Source organism: Polistes dominula, unplaced genomic scaffold (genome assembly GCF_049000335.1).
Source record: "Polistes dominula isolate Pdom_NZ unplaced genomic scaffold, Pdom_raw_medaka contig_12, whole genome shotgun sequence".
In the NCBI taxonomy this organism is placed as follows: Eukaryota; Metazoa; Arthropoda; class Insecta; order Hymenoptera; family Vespidae; genus Polistes; species Polistes dominula.
Window position 1 is genome coordinate 333979 of NW_028301116.1, and position 27416 is coordinate 361394.

General features: G+C 32.5%; 8 protein-coding genes and 1 long non-coding RNA gene across 12 annotated transcripts; 4 read left to right on the plus strand and 5 right to left on the minus strand.

Moving 5' to 3' along the window:
- The first annotated feature begins 8 nt into the window (after positions 1 to 8).
- Positions 9 to 1518, plus strand: LOC107071286 (DNA repair protein XRCC3). Of its 2 annotated transcripts, XM_015330160.2 has the most exons (5): positions 9 to 147; positions 230 to 430; positions 525 to 658; positions 763 to 975; positions 1059 to 1518. In XM_015330160.2, the coding sequence occupies exons 1-5, from the start codon at positions 132 to 134 to the stop codon at positions 1263 to 1265; spliced, it is 771 nt and encodes a 256-aa protein (XP_015185646.1). In that variant the 5' UTR covers positions 9 to 131; the 3' UTR covers positions 1266 to 1518. The 2 variants fall into 2 exon arrangements, with proteins under 2 accessions (XP_015185646.1, XP_015185645.1); XM_015330159.2 differs by lacking the exon at positions 9 to 147 and having other exon boundaries at positions 211 to 430.
- Positions 141 to 543, minus strand: LOC149031035 (uncharacterized). The gene is made up of 2 exons (XR_016178086.1): positions 404 to 543; positions 141 to 283 (listed from the first exon to the last, which is right to left on the minus strand). It is a non-coding gene; the product is annotated as an uncharacterized LOC149031035 (long non-coding RNA).
- Positions 1293 to 3488, minus strand: LOC107071285 (pseudouridylate synthase RPUSD1). Its single transcript, XM_015330157.2, has 4 exons — positions 2360 to 3488; positions 1990 to 2233; positions 1544 to 1820; positions 1293 to 1466 (listed from the first exon to the last, which is right to left on the minus strand). The coding sequence occupies exons 1-4, from the start codon at positions 2561 to 2563 to the stop codon at positions 1316 to 1318; spliced, it is 876 nt and encodes a 291-aa protein (XP_015185643.1). The 5' UTR covers positions 2564 to 3488; the 3' UTR covers positions 1293 to 1315.
- A 139-nt stretch (positions 3489 to 3627) lies between these two features.
- CNBP (CCHC-type zinc finger nucleic acid binding protein) lies at positions 3628 to 8487 on the minus strand. Of its 3 annotated transcripts, none has more exons than XM_015330161.2 (3): positions 8273 to 8487; positions 6642 to 6892; positions 3628 to 6540 (listed from the first exon to the last, which is right to left on the minus strand). In XM_015330161.2, exons 2-3 carry the CDS (start codon positions 6879 to 6881, stop codon positions 6319 to 6321), a joined length of 462 nt encoding a protein of 153 aa, XP_015185647.1. In that variant the 5' UTR covers positions 6882 to 6892; positions 8273 to 8487; the 3' UTR covers positions 3628 to 6318. The 3 variants fall into 3 exon arrangements, with proteins under 3 accessions (XP_015185647.1, XP_015185648.1, XP_015185649.1); XM_015330162.2 differs by lacking the exon at positions 8273 to 8487 and adding an exon at positions 8080 to 8230; XM_015330163.2 differs by lacking the exon at positions 8273 to 8487 and adding an exon at positions 7560 to 7697.
- Positions 8488 to 9033: 546 nt separating this feature from the next.
- On the plus strand, positions 9034 to 11718 carry LOC107071309 (peptidylprolyl isomerase domain and WD repeat-containing protein 1). The gene is made up of 8 exons (XM_015330201.2): positions 9034 to 9322; positions 9462 to 9564; positions 9638 to 9834; positions 9922 to 10115; positions 10187 to 10524; positions 10609 to 10798; positions 10876 to 11451; positions 11542 to 11718. Exons 1-8 carry the CDS (start codon positions 9223 to 9225, stop codon positions 11683 to 11685), a joined length of 1842 nt encoding a protein of 613 aa, XP_015185687.1. The 5' UTR covers positions 9034 to 9222; the 3' UTR covers positions 11686 to 11718.
- On the minus strand, positions 11672 to 12275 carry LOC149031036 (mitochondrial pyruvate carrier 2). Its single transcript, XM_089176888.1, has 3 exons — positions 12157 to 12275; positions 11960 to 12101; positions 11672 to 11871 (listed from the first exon to the last, which is right to left on the minus strand). Exons 1-3 carry the CDS (start codon positions 12254 to 12256, stop codon positions 11742 to 11744), a joined length of 372 nt encoding a protein of 123 aa, XP_089033014.1. The 5' UTR covers positions 12257 to 12275; the 3' UTR covers positions 11672 to 11741.
- On the plus strand, positions 12177 to 14518 carry LOC107071310 (uncharacterized). The gene is made up of 2 exons (XM_015330202.2): positions 12177 to 12650; positions 12726 to 14518. The coding sequence occupies exons 1-2, from the start codon at positions 12565 to 12567 to the stop codon at positions 12982 to 12984; spliced, it is 345 nt and encodes a 114-aa protein (XP_015185688.1). The 5' UTR covers positions 12177 to 12564; the 3' UTR covers positions 12985 to 14518.
- On the minus strand, positions 14043 to 25654 carry LOC107071293 (uncharacterized). Its single transcript, XM_015330178.2, has 8 exons — positions 25052 to 25654; positions 21692 to 21904; positions 21301 to 21556; positions 17229 to 17461; positions 16975 to 17138; positions 16812 to 16903; positions 16524 to 16716; positions 14043 to 15938 (listed from the first exon to the last, which is right to left on the minus strand). The coding sequence occupies exons 1-8, from the start codon at positions 25240 to 25242 to the stop codon at positions 15703 to 15705; spliced, it is 1578 nt and encodes a 525-aa protein (XP_015185664.1). The 5' UTR covers positions 25243 to 25654; the 3' UTR covers positions 14043 to 15702.
- LOC107071294 (voltage-dependent anion-selective channel) lies at positions 17456 to 20966 on the plus strand. Its single transcript, XM_015330179.2, has 4 exons — positions 17456 to 18324; positions 18422 to 18647; positions 19274 to 19486; positions 20243 to 20966. The coding sequence occupies exons 1-4, from the start codon at positions 18163 to 18165 to the stop codon at positions 20506 to 20508; spliced, it is 867 nt and encodes a 288-aa protein (XP_015185665.1). The 5' UTR covers positions 17456 to 18162; the 3' UTR covers positions 20509 to 20966.
- Positions 25655 to 27416: the final 1762 nt, after the last annotated feature.

Below are 27416 nucleotides of genomic sequence, written 5' to 3' on the forward strand. Positions count from 1 at the left end.
AAAACTTATTATCTTCACACGTATGTAAAAGTGTTAGGACGTATTAACAAGTAGACTGACCTCTTTGTGATCATTCGAACCACTTACAATTTGTTTTTGTATATATACTGCATTTGTTTCCAAGAAAAGTAATGGATGACTCTACTGGTATATATAATTTTATTTTTAATTGAAAAGAATTATAAAATATAAATATATATTTACATCTTGATGTATATAAACTTAATAGATATAAGTGCAAAGGATTTAAAGAAGCAAGAGAAATTCTTGTCAACTGGTTGTCCTAAAATAGACAAAATATTAAATGGTGGCATTCCTTGTCAAGGTATTACACAAATTTATGGCGCAGCTGGTACTGGAAAAACCCAATTAGCTCTTCAATTATGTCTAACTGTACAATTACCTTTAACTGCAGGTGGCTTTGCTGCTGGTAGTATTGATACTTTATCAGTATGTTTGGTATTTTTTTTTATCAATATTTATTTGAATAATTTCACTTTGTTTTATTGTTAATAACCGTATAGGTGCAATATATATTTGTACCGAATCTACTTTCCCATCAAAACGGTTATATGAATTTATTAAGAATTTAGATGCCATTAAAAACTATGACAATATAAATGGTGACATCGTATTCGTGGAACACATCGCAACTATTGTAATAAAATATTATTTATTTATGAATACAAGTATATAACTTTGTTTAATTTATTTTACTGGGACAATTATGTAATGTACTAAAATGTAATTCTTAAAATTTAGGAAGACTTAGAATCATCTCTGATATATAGAGTACCACTGTTATTAAAAAAACAAAATATACGTCTGCTAATAATTGATTCTATAGCTGCTCCATATAGAGTAGAAGAATGGAATGATGAATTAAAAAACAGATCTAAAAGTTTAAGAACTGTGGGACAACAGTTACATAAATTATGTCAAAATAATGATATTTGTATAGTTTGTCTGAATCAGGTAACATCAGACTAAATACTGGTTATTACACATATCTATAAATATAATTTATATAAGTATACTTATGAAGAAATAATTTATAGGTATCAGCAGTTATAGAAAATAGGAACAAATACTGTGACATTAAAGAACAACCTGCTTTAGGAATAACATGGTCAAGTATGGTAACTAATTCTATATATTTATTTAGAAAAGACTCTATTCGTTATGCTACTACTTTCTCACCTTATTTGCCATTCAAAACTATACGATATGAGATAACTACGTCTGGAGTTAAGGGAATAGAATAATATATATTATAGTGAAACGTTAATATATAATGTCAAATTAGAGATATTTTTTATTGTGCAAGTTCAAGAATTTCAGAAAATATATTTTCATCTAATGTTCTAATAATATTTGTTGGCTGCCATTTATTTGCTCTATCAGCAGATACAAAAGGATCTGCTGTCCTTAAATCTAAGTTTTCAACATTATTCTTTAATATTAACCTTAAAAAATGTTATATTTATAAATAAATGTAAAATTATGATTATTATATTATATTTGGAAGCTGTAAGAAAAGTACCTGAAAGAATGTAGAAATGTTCTATGGGGCTCCACATCTTGTCTTCCACTATATGTATAATCACCTATTATTGTATGACCTATTGAGGCACAATGTACTCTCAATTGATGTCTTCTGCCAGTTTTAGGACATAGCAATACTTTAGTGGCAGGTTTACATTTTCTAAAACCATATTCTAATACTAAGAGTACAGTACGAGATTTTCTTGGCTTTATACAATATAAGCTGTTACTTGTACACATTTTTTTATTTCCATCTAGTTCTCTTATGTCATCACCTAAACAACAATTTATTTAATCATTTCTACTATGCTCATTGTATATAAATTTCGATAGAAAAGTTGTCAACTTTTAAAATCATATAAACAAAATATCATAATGCACAATTAATAAAAGCATTCATTTCAATTGAACCGATGAATATCTTTATAACGTATAAACACTAACCGATAGGTTTATCAATTATAATAAATGAATCATTTACATGACCATGTAACAACGCTAAGTAGTATTTTTGTACTTGTTGTTTTTCAAATGCAATAGAAGCAGCACGTGCTGCACGCTTATTTAATGCTATACAAATAATGCCACTTGTAGCATAATCCAATCTGTGCACAAAATGAAATTCATGGCTTAACATTGGGTTAGCCAAATTTGGAAACATTTCTTTTAAAACAAACTGAAGCGTATTCTGAAATGTTCAAACTTAGATAACTATCTTAGTTAATATATATATATATATATAATTAACAAATCTGTAAATAAATGACTCAAGTGATTGGTTGTTATGAACATTCTCTTTTTCAATTCTGCTTACCTTCCTTTCTGGACTATTACTATTTATAAACATATCATAAGGTTTATGAACAACTAAAAAATTATTGCTAGAATATAAAATGCATACACTATTTTTCTTATCGTACCACTTATAATATGGTATGCGTAATTCTAATAAATTTTTCCATATTATTTTTAGTAGACTAAGTGTAATGATTAACCATACGTTGAAAAACTTATACATATTGGTCCATTAGAATGAAAACAATTCTATAATATATAGATATTTTGTGAAAATTTCATTTACGGGAGACATAATCTTTGGTATATATTTATATACTTTAATTATTATTATGAAAGAAACTTCTTAGTTAGTTCAATGACATTACATTTATTTGACATAGTTGTTGTTGATCGACTTTGAAGTCGAGCAATATCTAAATGTTAAATTTTATTGGTGGAAACTTTCGAGAATTATCGAAAATACTATACAATTTATTGAGCGTTTAATCCATGCAATAATCAAATCCTCTTATTGTTCGATTATTTAGTAAAATAAAATTAATCGATATTACATTTACGTAGCATACAGCGAAAGATTAAAAACGAGAAAAAAAAATAGGAACAATTGATTACTATCTCTTACCGATGCGTAGCCATGACAGCAGCATATGCTTTATATTTTACTATTTTTCCCTTTCGTCGTTTTTACAAACTATAAATTAATAATTCAAATAAAGAAATAATTTCTACCTTGTCTATTTATTAATATAATAAAGTATCTTTGATGAACGTTTTAATAACGCGGAAATAATTATGCGAAAAGGGGACGGTAACTAAGAAATTAGACATTTAAATTTTATTTGTAGTAAATAATCCTTCCTTCAAACTGAAACATAAATAATAATAATACATGAAGTATATCATAGGCTATCATACAGTTGCTATTTGATGCATACGCTAGTTATAAGGTGATTCGGTAGATGAAATTGTGTAGGGAACAGAAAAAACAAGATCTGCACTTGCCTCTCCGTACACATTCTATTTCAAAAATTCAGTTTAAAAACATAACTTCAAATACTCCATAATCCTTTATTACTTTGTAATTTATTTTTTCCTTTCATCCTCTTCATCTTCTTCCTTTAAGTATTAATAGATTAGTTTAATATAAGTCGTGCGTGTGGCACGGGCCGGGCGTGCGCCGGTCCAATTAGTTCATACACTGTAACAGTCGTATTCTTTACAATATTCGTACGTAAGTCTTGTAGCAGAGACAAAAGCGCAGGTGCCCTAATCGCACTCTTAGTATTTTTTTCGTTTTTTTTTTTTTTTTTTTTTTAATGCTCTTCTGAACCTTTGATGCCACCAATGATCATGACTTATGAATAGCGTGTTCCAGAACGTAGTTCTTTTAAAAATTTAATCCTTAACAACCCAATCTTAGTATTTCATATACAATATACAAAAGAAAAAAAGAAATGAAAAACATCCATAATAGAGAGAGAATGCAAAATATTTGGGTAGCGACCAAAATGATGATTAATTTCAATTAGAATTTTCTGAATGCACATTCAGTGAGAGCACCAAAGGTTACTCAAGTCAAATAGCAGAATATAATTTTTGTTTTCTGATCCTCCAAATCTCGTCAGACGCACTGGTGCACTGAGTACTCACTATTTCTGAAACCCATGCATGAGATCGGTTTAAGTCCCGAGCAGTTAAGTGTATAAAATGGTTTGCAGGACACCTGTACTACGTATGTAATACAACGCACAAGGTGCGCTTCTGTTCCACTGAGTCAGGCACGCCTGGCTTCTGAACATTAATACACATTGTCGCTGCTGGTTAAATCAGATTCTCCATGTACAAATCACGCATTATGACCCCAGCAATTCGTATCGTCACTCAACGAAACAACGTTTAATGACACAACGACTTATATCGTATCGCAGAGAACATCGATAATAAATGGCATTTTGCGTGGGATGTTCATGTTGAATCTACCTAGAGTTAATACAGATCCATGTGCGATCTTTTCGTCAATTGAAATTTCAATATCTCCGTGTTCGATAAAATGGAGAATTAAAGAACTAGGTAGTTCGATTGATTCATATCCCAATAGCATTTCTTATTATTTATAAACATTGTATAACCACCAAACAAATCATTACCTATTAGTCTTACATTTATGCCTTATTCTCAAGGAAATCTTTTATAGTTTTGTACTCGCATAAAAGTAACAACTTTCAGCTAGAGCTTCATTCGTTCTTAGAGAGTTCGTAGAGTTTCTTTTCTTTTTTTATTTCGTGTGAAATTTTATAACTTCTGAGTATGTATCAAGTTGATATTATGCGGTTTTTTTTTATTTATTTTTCTATTAAATGCTCAAGTTATTAAGTAAAGCGTATTCACGAATTTTCATTTTGCGACTTACAAAGAAAAGATTCATATAGTACTTTACATGAAAATATCTTTTTTTTTATTTTTATTATTTTTTTTTTTTTTTAGTATGCGATGTAAAAAACAAGATCCACCGGAATTAGTCACCAGCAACGACCAGAGTATAACTAGCTTTTTACAGTACAAAATACAGCTCCTGCGTATATGTATCTATATATGTATATACATTTTTAGACACACACATATATATATACACACACATGTATCTAGTAACGAAGTACTTCACCACATGTAAGGATATTATAAGGTTAATACAGTAATTATTTTTCTATATGAGACCATAATATGATCATTTGGAAATACGAACACGGTGATTTTTTTTTTTATTAATATTTTCTTAATAATGTATATAAAATGCCTGAACTTTGAATGAATTTTGCAATTGCATATATATATATATATAATATATAAATATATGTATACATATATATAGACATAATTGCATATATATATATACATAAAAAGCGTAGTAATCTTCGATGGCCATACTGATTTTTTTTAATTACAATCTTACACAAATAGTCTTTGTTCTGCTTCTCTTAACAAATTTCAAAACATGATGGTCCAGCACTATTGTATATTTATGAATTTGTAAATATTGCATGTTCTACAACCATGTTGTAGTTTTATTAAAGCAGATATTATTAAAAAATAATCGTTCTGCGAACCTCGTTACATCCTTACACGTTAAAAATTGGCGTTACTAAACCTTATTTTTATGCATTCGGGGCCAGCATGTTTACATATTTCCTTTCCTTTCCTTTCCCATTACTTTTGAAATTTAACGTGATTCAGCTAGATAGTGAGAGGGAGGACCGAATACAAGATGCGTGGATATGAGAAAGGAATACGACTTTAATTTGTCAATCATTCTCACAGTCATAAAATCCCTTTCTTACATTACAAAGTCCTTCAGTCATTTCATAAAATTTCCATATCAATATATCAAGGAAGAAAGACAGACAGTCTCTATTGGACTGATCCAATGTCACTCAGCTTTTAAGATGGCCCTTGCGAACTTCATTAATGTTTCCGAAATCCATACATCTTGCATTACGAAATAATTCACGTATAAGATAGTTTAAAGGTCAAGGGACAGAGGATTTATGTCGCTACTCTAATTCAATTGAATGTTTATAATATTACATCGTATAGTGTGTGTATGTGTATTCGTGTACATGTCAGATGTGTTCTCATGTGTGAATGTACTTTGTGCGCGCGCGGATGTGTGGTGTGGTGTAGTGTAACAGCAATAAAAACTTAAAGACATTATAAGAAAATCCATGTGAAAGAGAACAACGGTGGGCACGGGGAAGGAGATTTGGGAGAGGGAGGAGAGCTCCGGGGGTTGGGCATGGAGAGATGAAAATTCGAACGGCAATGACGAACACGAAAACACGCTTTTGCGATAACACGTGTGTCGTCGTTGAGAGAAACGTCCGCACATCCCTACCTAGCTACAATCCCCGGTAGTGGCGCGCACGATGGTAAACGGCTTATCATTATTTTTAAGAAAGCGGCACGGATTTGGGTTATCTCCTACTTCCTCTCCTCTTCGCATTCACGGCTTATGTGCCCCGTCTTGCCACAAATGTAGCAAATTTTACCTCCTGCCTCGGTGCAGTTACGAGCAATGTGTCCCGTCTTATTACAATTGTAGCAACTTTGCATAGCAAAACGAGCAGTATCGTTTACACCCTCTGGGCAGCTGCGAGCGATGTGTCCAGTCTTATTGCAATTGTAGCAACTCATTTCAGGACCCTAACAAAACAAAATAATAATCCATATTTCAATCTTATTCTTGCCGATCTACTCGTCTCTAACTACTTTAATACATTTACTATTAATATATATATACTAACTTGTTGGCAATCCTTAGCAATGTGACCAACTCCATTGCAACGGTAACAGAGGTCCTGATCCTCCTTACATTCTCTTGCGAAATGTCCAAACTGGTTACATTTAAAACATTTGTCACGACCACGTCCAAATCCTCCCTCTCTATCACGGCCACGATCTCCTCTGCCGCCTCCACCACCTTGTGTGCATTCTCGGGCGAAGTGTCCCATTCGATTGCATTTATAACAAGCGTTCGAACTCATTGTTTATGGATCTGCAATCATGTATATTATTATTATAATAAACCTCGTGTAATCAATTGTTCCGAGGAACTTGTCCAAACTATTCATTTTCTACTTATTATCTATTATACTCATCACGTTCATTGTTCATGTTCACATTCATTCGTGTCAAACAAAAATTCAATTTTTCTAAGTAGCAGATAATAAAATTGAACATTTGGAAATTAATAAATATCAACAAACTTTAATTAGATTACTTTCATATGTATAAAGTAGAGCTAGTTCGATTACGTCGACATAGATATGCATCATAAGGTAGTGAAACGAAAGCGCGGTCACGCGCGCATCTATGGCATGCGTTCCGTCCGTTCCGTTCCGTTCCAAGAAAATATTTCTTTTTGAACAATTTGGAAATTTCAACTGTTTAAGAAGAACAAAAACTAGGGGGAAAAGAATAAACGTGTCGTAACGTTTTTATAAAGCGTTGCGTATAAAACGGGAAAAGCATGAATATGTCAGCAGAGTACACGAAACTGCTCGCCATTGCAAAGACCGTCCATCATTATCGAACATTCGTATCCGATCAACGACCTTTAATCAACGATGTTGCAAAAAAATATTCAACAGACCATTAAAGTTTATACGATCATTTAAAAAATAATATAAATATGTTAAACTGAAAGATAAAACAAAACGCACGTGTTTCTTAGAACGAACCCAGTACACAGCACATCGCACCGATTGCCATGTAGCCGGCGGTAAATCAAGGGAGGGAAGAGATGAGAGGAGAAGGGGAGTGGTGACGAGAGCGAGAAAGAGAGAGAATGGGAGGAGGAAGAGGAGGAGGAAGAAGAAGACGAAGAGAGAGAGAGAGAGAGAGAGAGAAAGAGAGAGAGAAAGAGAGAGACAAAAGGCAACATATTATGCTAAGAAAATTGCGTCCGGCCGTGTATTACTACTATTCTATACAACCGATAAAAGGAAAAAAATGAAAAAGTTAAAAAATATAAGCGAGAAATCATAGTTAGTCGTACAACGTGGCTTTCGCCCCCACTCGATAGAGCGGTGGTACGCCACGGCGCGAAGATGGCATCCGAGAGTGACGCCGCACTGCACTTTTTTTTGCCTTGCCAAAGGAGAACTCGAGGAAATAATTTAAGGCTCACAAAAGTTACGATTAACGTAATAAAGATATTAGTAGATTTGAAAATGAATTTACCGTTGAAACTATTGTCTTCGAATATGCCACTTTCTTCGACAAAAGGAACTTCTAGCGCGGTGCAAAGAGACCAAAAGAGAGGACCACGTGCGGAGCCGTACGCCGTAAAAGAAATTCTCCGGGATCTATCTCCCCCCTCGCGGTTTTATAGATCGCGGCTTTTCCTTCGATTAAATCAAATATTTCAACTCACCTTTATAATTCAACGTTGTTGAAGAAAGAATCCTTTGCCTTCTCCAGCTTCGTCAATACAGTCGCTGTACAATGGAAGTTCTAGGTAGTACTTCTCGTGAAAACTTGAACCGAATACTCCAACGATCAGCTACGGCGACCATTAACTACGAGAAGGAAGACCGGCCAATCGCCGTTGCGCTGCCCGCCAAACTCTCCCGTTACGACAATGAACGCTGCCTCCCCCCCTCCTGCTTCATCCTCCACCAATCCCCACCTTGACCGATCAGTCTTCCGTAATCTACTACGTGCTCGGTGCAGCGCTTCATTTCCCTAACTTCCTTTTCACCTTATTATCGAAACTAACTGAAAATTTATCAATTTATTCAATATTATATTATACGAGAATTTTCTTTATTTTTGACTATCTAATTCGGTCATTCTATATCGATAGTAATCTGTTGAAAATCATCGTTATTATGACCGCCATTGATTGTTATTGGTCGAAAAACAATATGGTTATTTCGTAAATCTATTTCGACCAATCGTCGATACTCTCGAAACTACTCTCGAATTGATCGTCGTTGCGAGTCTATTTCATGAAAATTTCTACAATATTTCATTTGAATAAATAGATTTATGTAAAATGCTCTATTACAAACAACAGAAAACAAATTAGATTTTTCTAATCTGTTTATAAAGTTTTTATAATTGTTTTATCGACGTACGTAGTAAGTGCATAATTTTGATGCATTTTGGTTCACCGTCATGTAAATGTGGACATGTTGAAAATATCTGTCGCATGGTAAAATATCGCATTTAGGAATCATCCCATCGATCGCCTTTGTGCAATTATGCGACGTATAAAACTTTATAGTTAAGATATTTTCCGCGTGCACGTTGGTAGCGCTGTTTCTTGCTATTTAAACTGATAGAATTTTTATAAAGAATATAAGTGTTTTATTTTGTATAATGTCTGACGAAAAAAGAAAACACGATGAAGATGATAATAATGATGATGATGGGGCTAATCATTCATCTTCAGAAATGCCATTAAAGAAAAAACAAAAAGGTTCGCTTATACATAACCTGTTTGTTTATATTCAATTTCTATACCTAATAAATAAAAATATTAAGATATAATTTTTGTAAGATTGTACTTACAAATAATGCTGAATTTACCATGTTTTTTTTTATTATTATTTTTGCAGTCTTGGAGTATGAACAAGTATATTTAAGTAATTTGCCGTGCTGTGAATGTTATGAGAAATCTTATATGCACAGAGATGTAATAACTCATATTGTGGTAACAAAGTTAGTGTTTTCTATAATCAGAAGAATATAATTATTAGATGTAAAATTAAATGGTTTTCTTTTGTTATTATAGATCATATTTTATACTTACCGCTAGTTGCGATGGACATTTAAAATTTTGGAAGAAACAAGAAGAATTGATAGAATTTGTAAAACACTTTAGAGCTCATTTGAAAGCAATACAATATTTGGCAGCAAGTTCCAATGGTATACATGCGTGTACAGTTAGTTTGGATAAAACTATGAAAATATTTGATATCATTAATTTTGGTAGGTATACATTTTTGCTAATGAAATATGAATCAAATTTTCCAAAGAATTTTCTTTCATTACATAATACAAATATTGCATTTACAGATATGATTAATATGATAAAATTAGAGTTTGTACCTCTTTGTGCCGAATGGATATATTCTGCTGGTGATGCGATTGCTGTGGTTGCTGTATCTTCGCAAGATTCTAATAAAATATATATATATGATGCTCAAGGAACTAGTACACAATTGCATGTTTTTGACAAGTTGCATACAAAACCTGTTGTTTCCATGAAGGTATAACTTATTATTTGAATTTATTTTATTATTGAATTTATTATATATATATATTTGAAACTTTATTGTAGTATAATACCGTCTATGAAACATGTATATCAGTTGATAAAGCGGGTATACTGGAATATTGGACAGGACCTAAAACGGAGTATAAATTTCCGAAATGTGTTAAATTTGATTCAAAATTAGATACAGATTTATATGAATTTGCTAAAAATAAAACTTATCCGTGTGGTTTGGCAGTATCTAACGATGGTAAAAGATTTGCATCTCTTAGTGGAGATAGGAAAGTAAGAGTTTTTAATTTTATTACTGGTAAATTGTACAGAATATTCGATGAAAGTCTTCAAAGATTTTCTGAATTGCAACAAAGTACGCAACAATTACCAAATATGGAATTTGGACGAAGGTATTATATATTGTAATATTAATATGCAGTATGAGGTATCTTATTTGATTACCTCGAATAACTTGACATTCAACTTTTTTTCAGAATGGCTGTTGAAAGAGAATTAGATAAAACCGAAACAAACATAGGAAATATAGTTTTTGACGAATCTGGCTATTTGATATTATATAGCACAATGTTAGGTGTTAAACTTGTGAATCTTTATACAAACAAGTGTATTAAAATAATGGGGAAACCTGAAAATATACGTCCTATGCAATTAGCTTTATTTCAGGTATAGATTTTCTTCAATGATATTTTCTTCTTAATTTTTTTATTTATGTTTATGCATATTTATATATTTATGTATAGGGCAAAGCAAGAAAAACTGCAGCAGCAGTATCGGTAGAAATGGAAGCTGCTGAAAATCCTACAATGGAAATGAATCGGCCGGATCCAATTCTTTTTTGTACAGCTCATAAAAAGAATAGATTTTATATGTTTACAAGACGTGAGCCAGAAGATATAAAGAGTCCAGAATGTGATAGAGACGTTTTCAATGAAAAGCCTTCTAAGGAAGATATTATATCTTTTACTGAAGCCAGCAATGTACAAAAAATTTATGACACGGCAATTATACATACTGCCCTTGGTGATATCCATGCAAATCTCTTTGGCAAAGATGTACCAAAGACAGTTGAAAATTTCTGTGTTCATTCTAAAAATGGTTACTACAATGGGCATATATTCCATCGAGTAATCAAAGGTTTTATGATACAAACTGGAGATCCCACTGGAACTGGAACGGGTGGCGAAAGTATATGGGGTGGTGAATTTGAAGATGAGTTTAGACCTCATTTAAAACATGACAGACCATATACTTTAAGTATGGCAAATGCAGGTTCAAATACAAATGGAAGTCAATTCTTTATTACGTTGACACCTACAGTAAGTATTTTTTTTTTTTTTACAGTAAGTTGGACGTCATTCAATCACATTTCATATTTTTATTAACCTTGCCATTATTTAACATTTCAGCCTTGGTTAGACAATAAACATACTGTATTTGGAAGGGTTGTTAAAGGAATGGAAGTAGTACAAAATATTAGTCAAGTAAAAACAAATCCTAAGACCGATAAGCCTTATGACGATATTCGTATTGTCAGTATTACTGTTAAATAATTTTATATCAAATAAATATTTATTTACATATGACATTATTTTTTTGTAAAATTTCATCATATGATTTTCTTGTCATGCTCCATACGATATAATATTCCTCTTCCAAAAAGGTATGTACTTGTGCCACTTGTGAAAGCGTTAACGCTAAACAAGTTATAGTTTTTTGGTTGAATTACCAGCGAATATCTGCTTGAATTTATCAAATTAAAATGTATAGGAGAATTATTAATAATAATACAGTATGTAGTAATATTATGTAATATGATAATAAGACCTTGACCATATCGCGCCTGTTAACATAAGACTGGCGGTTTGACTTAGGGAAATCGTTTCTGCGGGCCGATTAATATCTCCTATGTTTGCGATTACTAAACCCCATTTCATGGTTGGAGCCCAAAAAAATACTGTTGTAGGTCCTGCAAGGAGACGGACAATGTAACTAATCATTACAAAATATTTCATCTGTGTTACCTGCAGGATGTAAAAACATAGAACGAAATTTTGTAGGGAGGTACGATGCGATTTTTAACATGATTCGTTTGTAAGCAGTTGATTTATCGAACATAGGCATATTGTTTAGCCAAGTTATACATATTATAACAGAGTGTAAATGCACTCTAAATGTTTTAATCAATGTTATTGATCTTGAGAAAGAAAGATTTCAAAATAGGGCGTATAATCTTTAACGTAAACCGATAAAAATGTCTATAATCGATCTATGAAATAGTGCTGTCATTTTTTACCGACGCATCGATTATCGATTTTTTTTATAATTTTCGATTTTTCTAAATTTCATCGATGTTTATAATCTAGACTTCTATTACTGTAAATTCAAGTATAAAAGCTTTCAAAATATCAATCATTCGCAATAATATTAAAATGAGTTGCAATATTAAAAAGGAGATGCCGCTATGTTGGAACGACATGGAAGAGTTGAAGTATCTCATTTGCGCTATCGATTGTTGGTAATGCCTTACAGAATATCTAAACATAGAAACATATTTTTTAACGCTTAATGCCGATTTCAATTGACTTTGTAGCAAATGTCCAACCGTGACACCAGAGCCGATATGTCGTGTAATATTGCCGCCCAGAATTCAAGAGATCGGCTGTTTCACTCCATGTCAGAGACCTGTTTGTTGTCCACCACCGCCATGCTGTTTGCCCTTATTACCTGGACCCTGCTGTCCTTGTCCTTTACCACCTCCTATGTGTCCATTACCAATGCCACTTCCGCCTCCACTAAAGCGTACCTGTCTACCTTGCTGCCCATTACCATGTTATCCTCGCACTTGCTGAGCTTTGAAAATATGATTGAACAGACAAAAAGACAAGCAGAAAGAAATGAAGGAAGAACAGGAAAAAGTGGTTAGACGTTATTTCTCATTCCATAGAGAGAAAAGAGAGAGAGAGAGAGAGAGAGAGAGAGACGCTATCTAAAAAAGATTTTCCGATAATTATATGCCAGAAATATTCAAATGAAACTCGTTGACGAAAGTAAAAGAAGAATTTATGCGCTACTTTTAGAACGAATCCAATAATCGTTTTTCTTATATGTATCTTATCTATATACATCCATCATATGTATTCATTGTATAGAGTTATTAAAAGAAGCTATAACGAAGCTGGAAGTTTATATATTCCCGTGTTTTAATTAAAATATACGTGATTTGTCCATAGAAAGAGAACAAGACATTCACATTTTATTGATGTCTTTTACGGAAATGTTTTTGATCGCGCGATATGATCATTGATTAAAACTACTACTTTATTGGAAAAGAAAACGCGTGAACTTTTGTTAAATTGAATTGAAAGAGAATGAACTTGGCAAGAAATAAATCGGACGAAATAATAAAGACTGATTGCAATTTTAGATCGAGCGCTACCCCGAAACCGTCCGACGAAGTGACTATGACCGAGTGACGAACAACGTGACGAACGACGTGACGAACGACGTGACGACAAATCGTAGTTTAGGTGAGAGTAGTTAACGAGAGGTCAAGTGGTCGCGAGGACAAAAGTCACTTGAAAAATGATGATGTTGCGACGCCCGAAATAAGAACTTTTCGATGCAATGCTTATCAAAAGAATCTAATCATTTTTGTCTGGTATCAATCTGGTATTTGCATTCATTAATTCCTATCTACAATCCTCTTTATGTGTTTAGATTTTTTATAATGGCATGGGCTATGTGTTACGTATTTTAAATAAAACGAAAATGAATATTTATTTATTTATGAATAGTTAACAAAGTATAAGCGAAACCTGAACGATATCATTTTACATATGCATTTTTTCAAATTTCTTTCATTCGTTATCTGGAACAATAATAATAATAATAATAATAATAATAATAATAATATTTATAATAATTGGTTTTATTTCATAAAATTGTTATATCAATGAGAAGTACGCATCAATATTATTTGTATAATACAATTGATTACGATTCGATTGGTCATGTGAACTTGGACAATTTGAAAATGAGATTTTGTTGGCGAGATCGCGGGTTCCCGTGGTTGATGAAAAACGTGAGAAAAGCGAGTTATCGAGCCATTCTTTCACGCGTGCGCGTGTCATAACACGCATACAAATGCGCGCGTTTAATAGATACTTCAAAGTAATAATGATGGCTTTGACAATGAAACATTTTTTTTTTACCGTTAAAACTTTTCTTTTCATTTTATTATATATATTTTTTTGGTCATTTTTTGTTTGATGAAAGTCAAAATGCATTGGCGTTATGATTACGTACTTTGGTCTGTTAATTTTCGTTTTACTCATTGAAAGAGAGAAAGAGAGAGAGAGAGAGAGAGAGAGAGAGAGAGAGAGAGAGAGAGAGAAAACAGATTCGATAATATAGAAAGAGATAGATTAGAAACTATTTTGTTAATTTTTTGTTTGCTATGCCTTTGGCACAATTCACTTTTTTTGTACAATCATTTTTTATAATTGCATTTATTATTTTTGGACCGCTTCCTCTGATATCACGTAATTTTTGGAAAGATTTTTCTAATATTCAAAGTAATATTCTCTTTTTCGATTTATTATTCAATAACCATTAAGATTCACTATCAATTTTATTTCTTTTATCTTTTTTTTTCTTTTTTTTGTAGTTGGTTATATTTGACGATATCGCCGAAGTATCGACGCACCGAATAAAACTTACGATCGAAAATAATTCGATGAGTTATTGCGTAACGAACTATCATCTTTCCTTCTCGTTCTTACGGCAATCGACATCGTCACATCGTTATCGGTAGTCGTATTAAAAATAAATCTAAAGTGCGCTTGAGAAATGACGCGTTAATGTTGTTATACGTAGTTACATTTTCTCAATTCGCACGAATATACATATATGTTTGATAAATAATTATTTATGTATACGAGGTGTTTCAGCTAGGAAATGAAAAAATTTAAAATTCCGTTTAAAGAAACATCATATGATAATCATGAAATGTCATAATTAACACCCTCTCCCCTGCAATAGTGCAATAGTCTTTTATACAATTGTAAAGAAAGAAAATATTTAGGCATTTTCATTTTGCTGTGACACCCTGTATATTTGTTTTTTTTTTTCGATGATGTAGAAGGGAAGCAATACTGTTATTAATCATGACTTGGTAATCGGCCAGATTGATAGATCAATCATGAGAATGTGACCAATCCATAACAAATGATCACGAGAATGTAATACGCAATGATTAATAACCGTATAGCTCACTTTTTATGCAATATATCTTCTATTTTAATCGATCCAGGTGAATATTGTTATTATTATTATTAATTTATCAATTATAATTGGTATGAAATAATAATTAAAATTCATTTTCGATATTTATAACGTCGAGGAACATTGATTGACGTTATTCAAATTGTTATAATATTTTTATGATATTCACGCGGATCGATGACAATGAAAATATTATTTTAATTGAATATATATTATTTTTTTCATGCAATTTATACATCGATTTTCTGTCTTCCGGCATTTAAGATCAAATAAATGATGGATCCTTAAAGAACAAAAAGATTCTCGCAGCTTTTAGTTTTCCGTTTGAAACCAAGCAAGTGTTTTAAAATTCTTCTGCGGTGTTTACTTCTTTTTTGTTTTGTTGTTTGATTTCGATCACGTTGAGGATTTAATTTTATTTGCGCCAGGATACCGACTAGAAGTTCATCGACGTGGTGTGCCAATCCCGACGACGTTTCGATGAATTTGCAACCACAGTTGTTCGCCAATTGTCGGCCGGCTGTTAACGTAAATTCGATATTTCATTTTACATTTGTCCTAATAAATAATCTTCACCACCTATTTAGTATATATTTAATATGAATAATAATATGAATAATATACAAAATATAATATTTATAAATGCAATACTAACATATGAGCTACTAAAACTAAACTAATTCTATAGTTTTTTTTATTGAGAATACAATAGTATTTTATGGGAAATGACTATCTTATTATAAGTTAGAAAGTTTTAATTAAGTTTTGTAGGCCTAACATCGCGCGGTCACTTCTAGAATTAGCGAGCAAAGGTGCGATAAAACCTAAATTAACTTATTTTATAACTTCAAGGATTTCATCTTGAAAAACTGTGTTACGTCTTGTCTTGAGAAAACTTTGAAAAAAAAAAAAACAACAAAAAAACAAATGCGATAACAATGATAAATCCAAAGTTGTATCAAATTTATTTCTAATTATTCGGATGCATGTAAATTGGATGATTTTGCAGGCAAGTTCGAGCTTAGTTCGGCTTAGTGCCGAAATGTAAGGCGAAATGAACTATTTTTCTAGTTGAAAGGTTTCAAATTCCTGTGGATTTACTTACCCACAGAGGGGACCTCCCGTTTCCTTTCAAGATCGACCTTGTTCCCGACCAGGATAACGCCATGGCTCATCATATAATCACTCTTCCATAGATAAAGCAAAGTTTCCTTTGCTATCTCCAAACTCCTTCGGTCTACCACAGAATAGACGACAACGTAGACATCTGGATTGTAGGTCGAACAAAACGTCTCGACCTCGAATCAATGGAATATCGAATTTCAATCCTAACAGAGATCCAATGAATGTTCCTATTTGATTTAAGTATCGATTATTAATGGTATTTGCTTACCGACATTTCCGAGCTCGGATGATCAATGATTTCCAATTCGGTTTCTTGACCGTCGAGCATAACAGAAACACTTTTTTGACCGTACTCTTCGTCTACAAGATAATTACTTCTTATTATGAAAGAATGAACGTAATAAATTCTATTAATAATATAAATTATTTACCTAACGAAGCATCGTAAGCGCAAATATAATCGCTCGTCGTAAATTGAGCCGTCAAAGCGGTTTTACCAACCCCAGATGCACCTAGCATGCCAACCTTGTAAGTAGCAATGCGTTCGTTGCTCGTTTCCTCCTCTGTTTCGATTCCAGAGAGTTGCGAAGCCGAACTGGGACAGAAACACGAGGGTCTTTCAAATCAATATTTTTCTCTTGTCTTTTTGTTTTTTATTTCTTTGTTTCGTTGCTTTTTCTTTTACCTAAGTAATCGAGCTTCTCTCGTGCTACTGCAACTAGTGCCACAAGAGGTAACACTGTTGATACTCTTACTACGACGGCTCTTCAACGAATCGCCAAGATTGAAAACGCCATTCGCTGTAATGGAGAACGATCGTAGTCTGTAATATTCGATGCAATCTTCGGTTTCTCCGTCTTCGCCAGCAACACCACCACCACCACCGCCACCACCGCGTTTCGTTTCTGCCAACATTGGCTGAAAAATGACAGAACAGACGGAAATGAATTTGACTATTCAAAAGAATTGTGTGAAGAATATTGTTGAGTGTTCTGTTCTGTTCTGTTTGCGTTCCGAAGCTTCGAACAATACTACTGGCAAACTTTCAAACCTAGATTAAGGTCATAGCGAATCCCTGATGCGACTAATACTATTCGCTAATTGAATTAGATTTCTCTCTCTCTCTCTCTCTTTCTCAAAAATTAGTCAGCTGATTTCTCTTAACCCTCTATAGTCTCGTACGATTTTGCAAAGCTAGTCGATTATTGATCGATTATTGATCGATTATTGATCGATTTAATCGAAAAATGTCATTGTTCGGTGATCTGTCATTAGTGTCTCCAAGATAGTGGAAAATTCTTATGAAAAGAGATTTTTGTGAGTCATTTAAAAAGTTTGGCAAGAAGAGCCGGCAATGTTACTCTTTATGAACGCAAAGATCCTCTTCCTATCGTTCGTTCGATCTCAATCCAATCAATTGAAAATTACAATCACAACGACAAGAAAGTCAACGTGATTTTTTACGTTGGCCAATATTAGACCGATAACTTATCTAATCTATCCATATAATTGTTAGAATAACACTTTTCCCATTTTTACCCCCCTCCCCTCCCCTCCCTCAAAGTTATTATTATTTGTCGTCATCCTTTGATCCTTTAATCATTCTAATCATTATCGGCATGGAAGTACCTAATTTCTCGGATCTCGGTAAAAGTGCACAAGATGTCTTTAAGACAGGTTATTACTATGGCAAAGGTCTTTTTAAATTAAACGTCAAGTCGAAGAAAACTGGTATATTTGAAATGACCAGTGACTTGTTTATAAATGCTGATACTTTGAAGGTATGTTCAATAACGTTGGAAATATAGATAGTTTTAGAAAACATAAGAACAATTTCAACTAAGTTTATGTTGACTTCTTTTTCATACGGATGAATAGTTGAATGGTCTCTTGGAAACTAAATACAATACTGAAAACTATGGAAATATCGTGCAAAAATGGACGTCCGACGGAACGGCTTTTTTAGGCTGTGAAATGACTGGGAAACTTCTCGATGGTCTTACCCTGTTATCCGAGTTCTTTTACAATCCACAAACTACATTTAAGGGCATGAAACTCGACACGAAGTACGTCAACGATAGGGTCAATGGAATTTGCACGTTAGGTTGGTATTATTTTCTTCCATCTCTTTTGTAGAAAATTTATACGAACGCATAAAATGTTGCCGAGGAAAAATGCATGAGAGACTTTATTTGTTGACGCATTAATTTCTCGCAACGCGTAATTATTATTCTTTTTTTCTAATTAAATTATATTTCCATCAATGTGTAAATGTGCATTGTTCCATTGTCTCGTCCAAATCCAATAATTTTGCCGATGAGAAATATTCAACAATAAAATATTCTTTAGGATGAAATTTTATTGATATTCTATACCTCGTTCTCTTTCATAAAAATGTTGGCAAACTTTATTACAGTACGAAATAATATAATATTTTTATTATTTCATTATAACTCAGGAGATAAGTTTTCTATTAAAACGTACCGTCACATAATTCAATCATATTTCTCATCCTTTTGCCATAAACCGTTAAATAGTGAAAGAAAAAAGGAAAGTTGATTATTTAAGTTGGTACATTTGATTTACGATAAACACGTGCCATTTATACGCGAACAGTTATCGTTAACGTTTAAGTCTCTCTTGCAAACGTACGTTTGAAATGATTTGTTGAAAACAAATTAATCGATAATAATGCGTGAGTTATTTTGTAAATAAAATCTTGTTTCATAGCCAACGACAATTTCGATCCACATTTGAACGTTTACGGTGCAATTGTCATGAGGTTTAAAGAGATCTTCGTGGGTTACCAATGTGGTTATAAGACGGCTACCAAAAAGCTCACGAAGAACGACTTAGGATTCGCTTTCAGCTACCGAGATTTGGCGTTCCATTTGAGATGCACTTTGATACCAAATGAGTTTGGTTGTTCTGTTTTGTATAAAGGTTCATTATTTCTCAATTATTCTCTATCAGCGTTTTTCAACTTGTTATGTTCTGCGATAACAGCAGTGTATGTTTGAAATAACATACTCTAACTTTGCTCATCAATTTTACATTATTATATAAACATTTAAAGAGTGGTACCATTGCAAACAAATGTATTTATTTAATTGCATGGCAAGAAGTTTGAGAAACGCTGTTTCGTATTTTCATGTATCTCGTTAACATTATTTAACGAAGTAATCCCTTTTTTTATAAAATAAATGAATCTTTTCATTTGTTTAATTACATCGGTAATTAAAGTATTTGATAGCTTGCAGATTTTCGTTATTTGGAAAAAGATTTTTGAATTAAAAAGATTGAAAGCATTATTCGCGAATAAAATGAAGTAAATGCTTAGAATTTACAAAGTTGTCAGAACAAGACAATTTATTTTCGCGAATATAACAGGAAAGCTTAAAGCTTTAAACGACTAATTGAATTTTTCCGTGTACCTTTTCACTACTTTATGAATAATGCGAGCATTTTCGTTGCCTTAAACAACAGCAATGCTTTTCACATTAGAACTACCGAGCAAAGTGGCTATTATAATACGATGGAAGAGCTTATTTAAGTAATTCATTCCTTTTTAATTTCCGATTGAAGAAACAAAGTCTTATCTTTATAATTTTGGTTAAACTAAAGATTACTAAGACACAAATATAAATTTGCTTAAGATCACACATGATATCATTTATCGTTTTGTTTTCCCTTCTAAAGTTAATTCAGATTGGGATATCGCATTGAATGGAATATCGGCGAAAAGCGGAAGAAGACACGAATGGATGCTTGGACTAGCAGCGAAATACAAATTAGACGAAGATTCGATCCTACGGTTCAAGATGAACAGCGCTATGCAATTGGGTACGAGCTTGCAACTAAAGTTGAACGAGAATGCGACGGTCGCCTTTTCCTTTTGTTTCGATTGTACGAATATTAACAGGGGAAATCACAAAGTTGGCATGGGCTTCTACATAGAAGCTTGAAGATGAGAACGTTATTCGATATATTTCAGATATGATATTATTTTCATAATCATAATCAATCGTTACAACTTACGAATTTTCGCGTCATTTCTTTTGCCGTCTGATAACAACATATTTATTTGTAATGATACAATAATATATATTTTGTTTTTTAATTAATAAAACTGAATTGAACGCGTTTTCAAGCGACGTTGTCTATTATGAAAAATCATTTGTTAACATGCCTATGATTATTGCTACATTTTAGCTGTTTATGCATCAATTAATAAAGAAGGATAATATGAAAAGCGATTTCCTATCTCGTTCGTAATATTTTCAGATAACAATAAATGAAAAAATAAACGTCGTCATTGTACTTATTTATTTTCACATTTTGATGCGATTTTAAACGTGGGATTTTATCAAATCTATTTATATATATTGTTTTTTCTGTCTTTTTTTTTTTTTTTTTTTTTTTTAACGAGCATACAATTAAAAGTAAAAGAGACTCAAAAGATTCGAATACTATTCGTAATAAATAACATTACTTACGCGATGAAAGTAGGACTTCATGGTTTATCGATACTTTTTATTTGTGAGCTTTGCCAGTGACAAATTTGTGCACGCTCTAGTAACAGGTAATCCATTTAAAATATGTCTTTTAAAAAGTCTGCATTTAAATATACGAGCTTAAAAGGTTTACTGATGATAGATAATTTTCGTGAAGAAAATTATCGATGAAGTAACGAGTGATATCTACTTTCAGGAACGATTAAGAATGAAAAATGATTCGAGTTGATATTTAACACTCACTCTATGTCGTGGTACTGCTGGCATACTACTGGTTCTACCACGATATTGCCTTGGCATAGATACCCGAGATGATCCCGTTCCTTGTCCAACTGAGCCTGCAGGACTGGTAGGACTAGGACCACCAGGACTTGTGCCTGGACTAACGATAAGATGGGAAGAAGTAGAAGCTGCTCCAGGACTTACTGCTGGGGTCAAGCTTTGACTTCTCAACGACGGCGAAAGGTGTCCCCAAGGACCTGCTTCCGCCTGTAAAAATCTAATTTACCCAAGTCAGGATCGATTCTTTTGTCGTTTTTACCATATCGCCTTAGAAAAATATATTTAACAGAAAAACTAAAGCTAAACGAATACAATTTTGATTTATCAAAATAAATTTTCAAAAGGAAATTACCTGTGTAAGTCGGGTGTAGGTCTGGCAACGGCTATACTAGAACTTCTTCGTCGAGTAGGCGTTGGCGATTTTGGTCCATCTAATATTCCATGTCCTTGAGCACTGGACAAGGAACTACGGTGAAATCGTACCTCGATTTCGCTACTTCGCCTTTGGAAAGCCCTGTTGCTCCACTTTCTACCCTTTGTATCGGTACCGGAACTCTCCTGCTTCCTGAAATGCCGAAGATAAAACGGTGCTTCACATTCCCCCTTTGGAAATCAACGATGTTCTTCTATTCTCGTTAGGAGGGAACGATTCCCACGTGCAATCATATTGATAAAATAGATTCTTCGGGCCGTGTTTTTTCCTTTCGAGGGATCCTTTCGAGGGATCCTTTCGAGGGATCCTTTCAAGGGATCCTTTCGAGGGTAATACAATTTTTATTTTTGAAATTTTTATTCTCCATCTGCCCTTTGGCATATTGAATGTTATAAATCTGACAGTATTATATTTAAAAATGTAATGTGTATATGTAAATAAAACACTCTCATATCAAATTTTAATTTGTTTCTCTTTCACTAATGAATAATATTCCTTATTAATTGATAATGAATTATTCCTGTTAGATATATGTATTTCATCTTCTAAACGATGCTAATATATCCAAGCATGCACATGTATATCACACTTTCATAACACATGCACTCGCGCACGGATGCATATTAATTGCAAAAAACACGCACACACGTATACGCGAAATAAATTTGACACTTTTCTAATACCGTTGTTAGTAATCTCGGTGCTCGAATAAGACTAACAACAAATTACGTGAACACTTACGAAATACACTCGAAGAATACCGAACGTACACGAAGGTCAAGCCGTTAGAATCTCAGCGACGCCTTGTCTCGCAAATTGTCACTGAAAAGCGGGTCACGTAAAAATACGTATTTATTAAATTTGTGGTCAATAGCCAATAACGTATAATTACAACACAGTGAAGCGGACAAAAAACGTTTAATTATGTATATGATGAATTGTACATTTTTTAATGCATATGTAATAAATTATTCGACGAAGATTCAAAAAATAAGATAGAAGAAATTTTTGACCAAACATGCCAGGTGTTGATAAAATAAGAATAGCGGTCAATAGCCGAATGTAAAAACAAAACATTAAATGATCGAAAAACAATTATTTTGATAAGTTTAACGTGTACACATGCCTCTTCTCTTCTCAGTCGTCTTTCTTCTCGCCTTCTGACTAGACGTGTTCCTGTATTAAGTATTGTACATTTTTTATCTCATTTATCTTATCATTTACATTAGGTACAATGTTTTATATCCTTTCTTATAACGATACTGTAATTAATAATATAATAATAATGAATTGCTTTAGATTTATTTCATCTTATACACGTATACACATTTATATTACATTGCAGCTGTAGAGACATACTCGCGCATACATGCATATAATTTGCAATTCTCTTGTTAGATTTTTTTTTTTCTTAGGAATTCTTACAGGGATACAAAGGAAAATACGGCAATGAAAGATTTGATATGGTACAATAGTACAACGGTATTATAAATGAAAATAGCACAAGTCGTAGGACAATTTCTTTCTGAATATTTCGAGAAGGGCTTTAACATGAGAGTTCTTTTACTCAAAATCGTTTCTCTGACACACATACGTTAACAATGCTCACACATACACATAATGCATTTTATACATAGGTTAAGTAGGTGCAGTGCGCAGAATTTATGATTAGACGTATAAATCTCGTACAGGTAGAATAGTATTTAGGTAAGCTAAGACGACTTGCTAATTGTCGAGGCGCAAACTCTTTTTCCTTACGTTACATTCACCAGTTTTGTGCTCTCAGCTTCTTTCTTTGCAAGTGAAAGAGAGAGAAAGAGAGAAAGAGAAAGAAAGAAAGAAAGAAGGACAAAAAAGAAATCGATTTTCTGATTTCAAGGAAATTCTTTCTATGCGTTGCTTTAAATCCATATTTATTGTGTAGCATTTATTGTATTTATTCCAATATTTCGACTTATTTTTATCGATGAATCTATTTTATTTTTATCGAAAAAGAATTGAAAAATAAAATTCAAATTAGAATTGTAATTGTTAGTAAAACGGCCAGTATTTTTTTCAAATCTCGATTCGTTTCTATTAATTAAAGAAATGTTTTTTCTTTTTTAGACATTACGTTTAGGTTTGTTACCATTTGTCGAATAATATTGTTAATTAATTTGTAGTCATGTTAACGGACAACGCCGTGAACGATTTTTATGTCTATAAAGGCTCGATTAATTGTTACTATAATGGCTGTATTTAATGATCTAATAAAGATCGATCACCGTTTTATCCCCCCATATTTTCATGCGGTATCAATTTAACGCAATAATAACTGTTTAATCGTTACTTAATTATCTGTTTGCTATTCTATTTAACTAATTTCTCGTCTAGACAACATAATTCTCATGGTTAATCATAAATAATGAAAATTTTTCAAATGAACAATAGGGTCAATTAAATGAATAATTCAGATTTGGCCATTTTTTAAAATTGTTTTTATGTTAAAACTTGTTATAATAAACTTGCAAATATTCGATCGCAATTCGTTATTAATTAATTAATTATTTATTTAATTAATTAATTATTTCTCGCGTGAAGTAAGCAAGTATATATTTAGTGTATAAATTTGATAAATCTTTAGAATCCTTCGTTATTTCTCTTTATTTCAAGAAAAATAAAGAAAAAGGAGTTACGGTTCGTTTACAGCTTTTCCAGAGATGATGACGCTTTCATTTCTAACGATGAAAAAAGTAAAGGAACATTACTAAGATCCTTGTTTGCTTTAAAGGAAGACATTTGACTAGGATGTCTAATGTTTTATCTAAAAAGTTCTTTTTTCTTCAGTAATCTTAGATACTTTCTATTTTAATTCGACTTAAGTCTTTAAATAAGTTGCTCAGAAGAGACTCGTTATGATTATTATTTTAATTTTAATGAGATTTAGCGATAATTAAATTTAGGTGTTACCATCAATTTAATAACGATGCATGAAAGAAACTACTAAATTATATTAAACTAAATTAAAACTAAATTAAAACCTTGGCTTTTTCCCGACAGGCACAAGTTTTTTGATACAGTTAATATCTAACATTATTTGAAATATTCCAACAGTTAGAATTCTGTCCTCGGTGTGTGCGATGTTTTCAAATAAATTTGTTAAATTACTTTATTTTGAAATCAGATTGAAATGAAATTTAATTAAATAAGAAACGTAAAGATCTTATATACTTTTTCTGTATCTTACTTAAAAAAAAAAAAACACTTCAAAAACAAATGTTAAATGTGTTTAGATCTCACCTCGGTATTAGTTTGTCTTCGAGCATGGTTGGTATATCGTCGTTATCTTCGGTGACAGCAGCAAAAAAATCTTGAAACTTGTCAGGAAAATTGCTGGGTGTGCAGTTAGTCATGGAAACATGCTCGAGAACTATCGAGGTTCGTTTTTCAACACTAACCGCATGGTTGTCCGACTTAGAGGATGCTGCCATTCAAAATGAACTAACAAAAGTGACCAAGATAAATACGAGTATCACTTGAACGTCCACTGAACTCTTAATTCCCGCGAAAAAATCCTAATAAAGTCTTTGCCTCGATCACACCCATTTCATGACTAGAATCATCGATGACATTACATTGGTCGTTTTAACTTGCAAAGAAAGTCATCGAAAACGTTAATTGATGATTTAGGAGATGATCATCAACGTGTTTTTAGTAACAAGGATATCCGAGTGTTTGATTTGGAACTTGGAATCGATTTTTCAAGAGCTCGAATATCCTCTTTTCGAGAACCACGAGGTCCCGGAGACGCAACAGGATAACGTTCAAAAGTGAACGAGGGAGGTGGTAAATTGTAATAAGAGTAATGTATCTTGCTTCGCGTTCCAGCTAGGTCTTGCTGAAAACTGAAGCTTGCATGTACGTTCTTGCGCGTCATACCACCTCCGTTGTGTTCATCTGACAACGCTTGCGCAATCGTGACAAGGCCTAAAAGTTCGCCAAACGAATGAATCAACTAACAAATGTAGAATAACTCATCAACGAATGTACCGATTCACTTTTATTTATCTTCTTTCCTTACTTTTAGTAGAACTTGCTTTCTTATTCGAAACCAACTACGAAATTACTTTTCGATCTGTGCAATATGTTAACATTATTTCTTTTACCTCAACTTTGCGATACATTTTTTTTCTTTTAGAAGAAAAAACAATAACACGTTTTCTTTAAAACTTATTTTCCAAGCACAACGTTGCGTATATAGAAATAAGAATTTCTTGTATCTCTGTTTAAATATTGATCTTCATGCGTTTAGATTGGTTTTATTTTCTAGACGAATAACCGATAGAATAAGATTTGTCTCATTCTTATTTTCCAAGTATCTAGATATTGATTAATTTTCAACTTTTTATTAACGACGATAATTAAATTTTCTTAAGTATTTAATTAAAATGAACTTTCAAAGAGTACACATAAAAGATAGTTTTTAAATTTCATCATCTTTGAAGAACCATCAAGGAAGAGAACGTCTTTTAAGAAAAAAATAAAATGAACTCGTGAAAGAACCCGTCCACTCAAGGAAGCCAACGTAAATCTTGATCTTCTCTGTCTTCTCGAATAAAAAAAAAAACTTAATGCATTCAAGACGATCTTCCTCTTACACGTTAGAGTAATTTAATCTTTTAGCTTTATTCTTTAATGTTAAACTTCAATTTTTCTCCGATCGAATTCTATCATCGATGTAAATATCTTTATCATCAACATTGACAAGGTATTTAGACACGTGTCAGGTTTACAAATAAAACAGACAAGAGTGTTGATGGTTTCTTTAATATCATTATTCTTGGCAATTTGATAAGAGACAAGTTCGTTATTCCCCTGCCATCATCTTGAAACTCCATCTTTATTCTAACACAAGACGAAGATGAATGATTGTGGTGAGGCTCGTGAAACCATTTCCTCGTTCGCGGAGTCGGATATCGATTATATATTAGGAAGACATATGAAGTTCATACGTGACGCACACTAGTACATAATTCCTTCTTCAAAATCTGATATCTAATTTTTCTTTTATTTCTTTTATATCAAATAAAATAATTCAACGAAAAGAACAAAAATAGACAGATATTTAATTCGTATTTAAGTTCATTAATTAATCAAGCAAGTCTTACGAAGTAATCAGATCATAAATTGATTTATAATCAACTTCTTCATTATTAGTTTAATATAATTAATTAGTAGTTAAGTATTTCATCCCTCTTGGCTCACCTACATTGATATAAAAAAAATCATTTGGTAAAATGTTATTCCAATAGGAGAAATTTCTAAGGATCCCAACTCTACGAATAAAAAGATTACTGCTACAATTTCGTATCTACAAAAGACCAATTTCCGAATTTGTATGTTTAGCATATTTTAAGAAAACATCACCGATAAAATATTATCCTATATAGGAAGCATGGAATAAGTGTAAATATGTACGCAAGTACTTTGAAAAAGCGCGATCTAACCGACAAACGTTTCACTTGGTGAATGATGGTTAGATCTCAAGATCGATGTTCTACTCGATGTTCTACTCGATGGTCTACTCGATGGTCTACTCGTGGACTCTGGAGCCATCGGGAACCATCAGGAACCATCGTGTTCATATATTCACCTTATGTCAGCA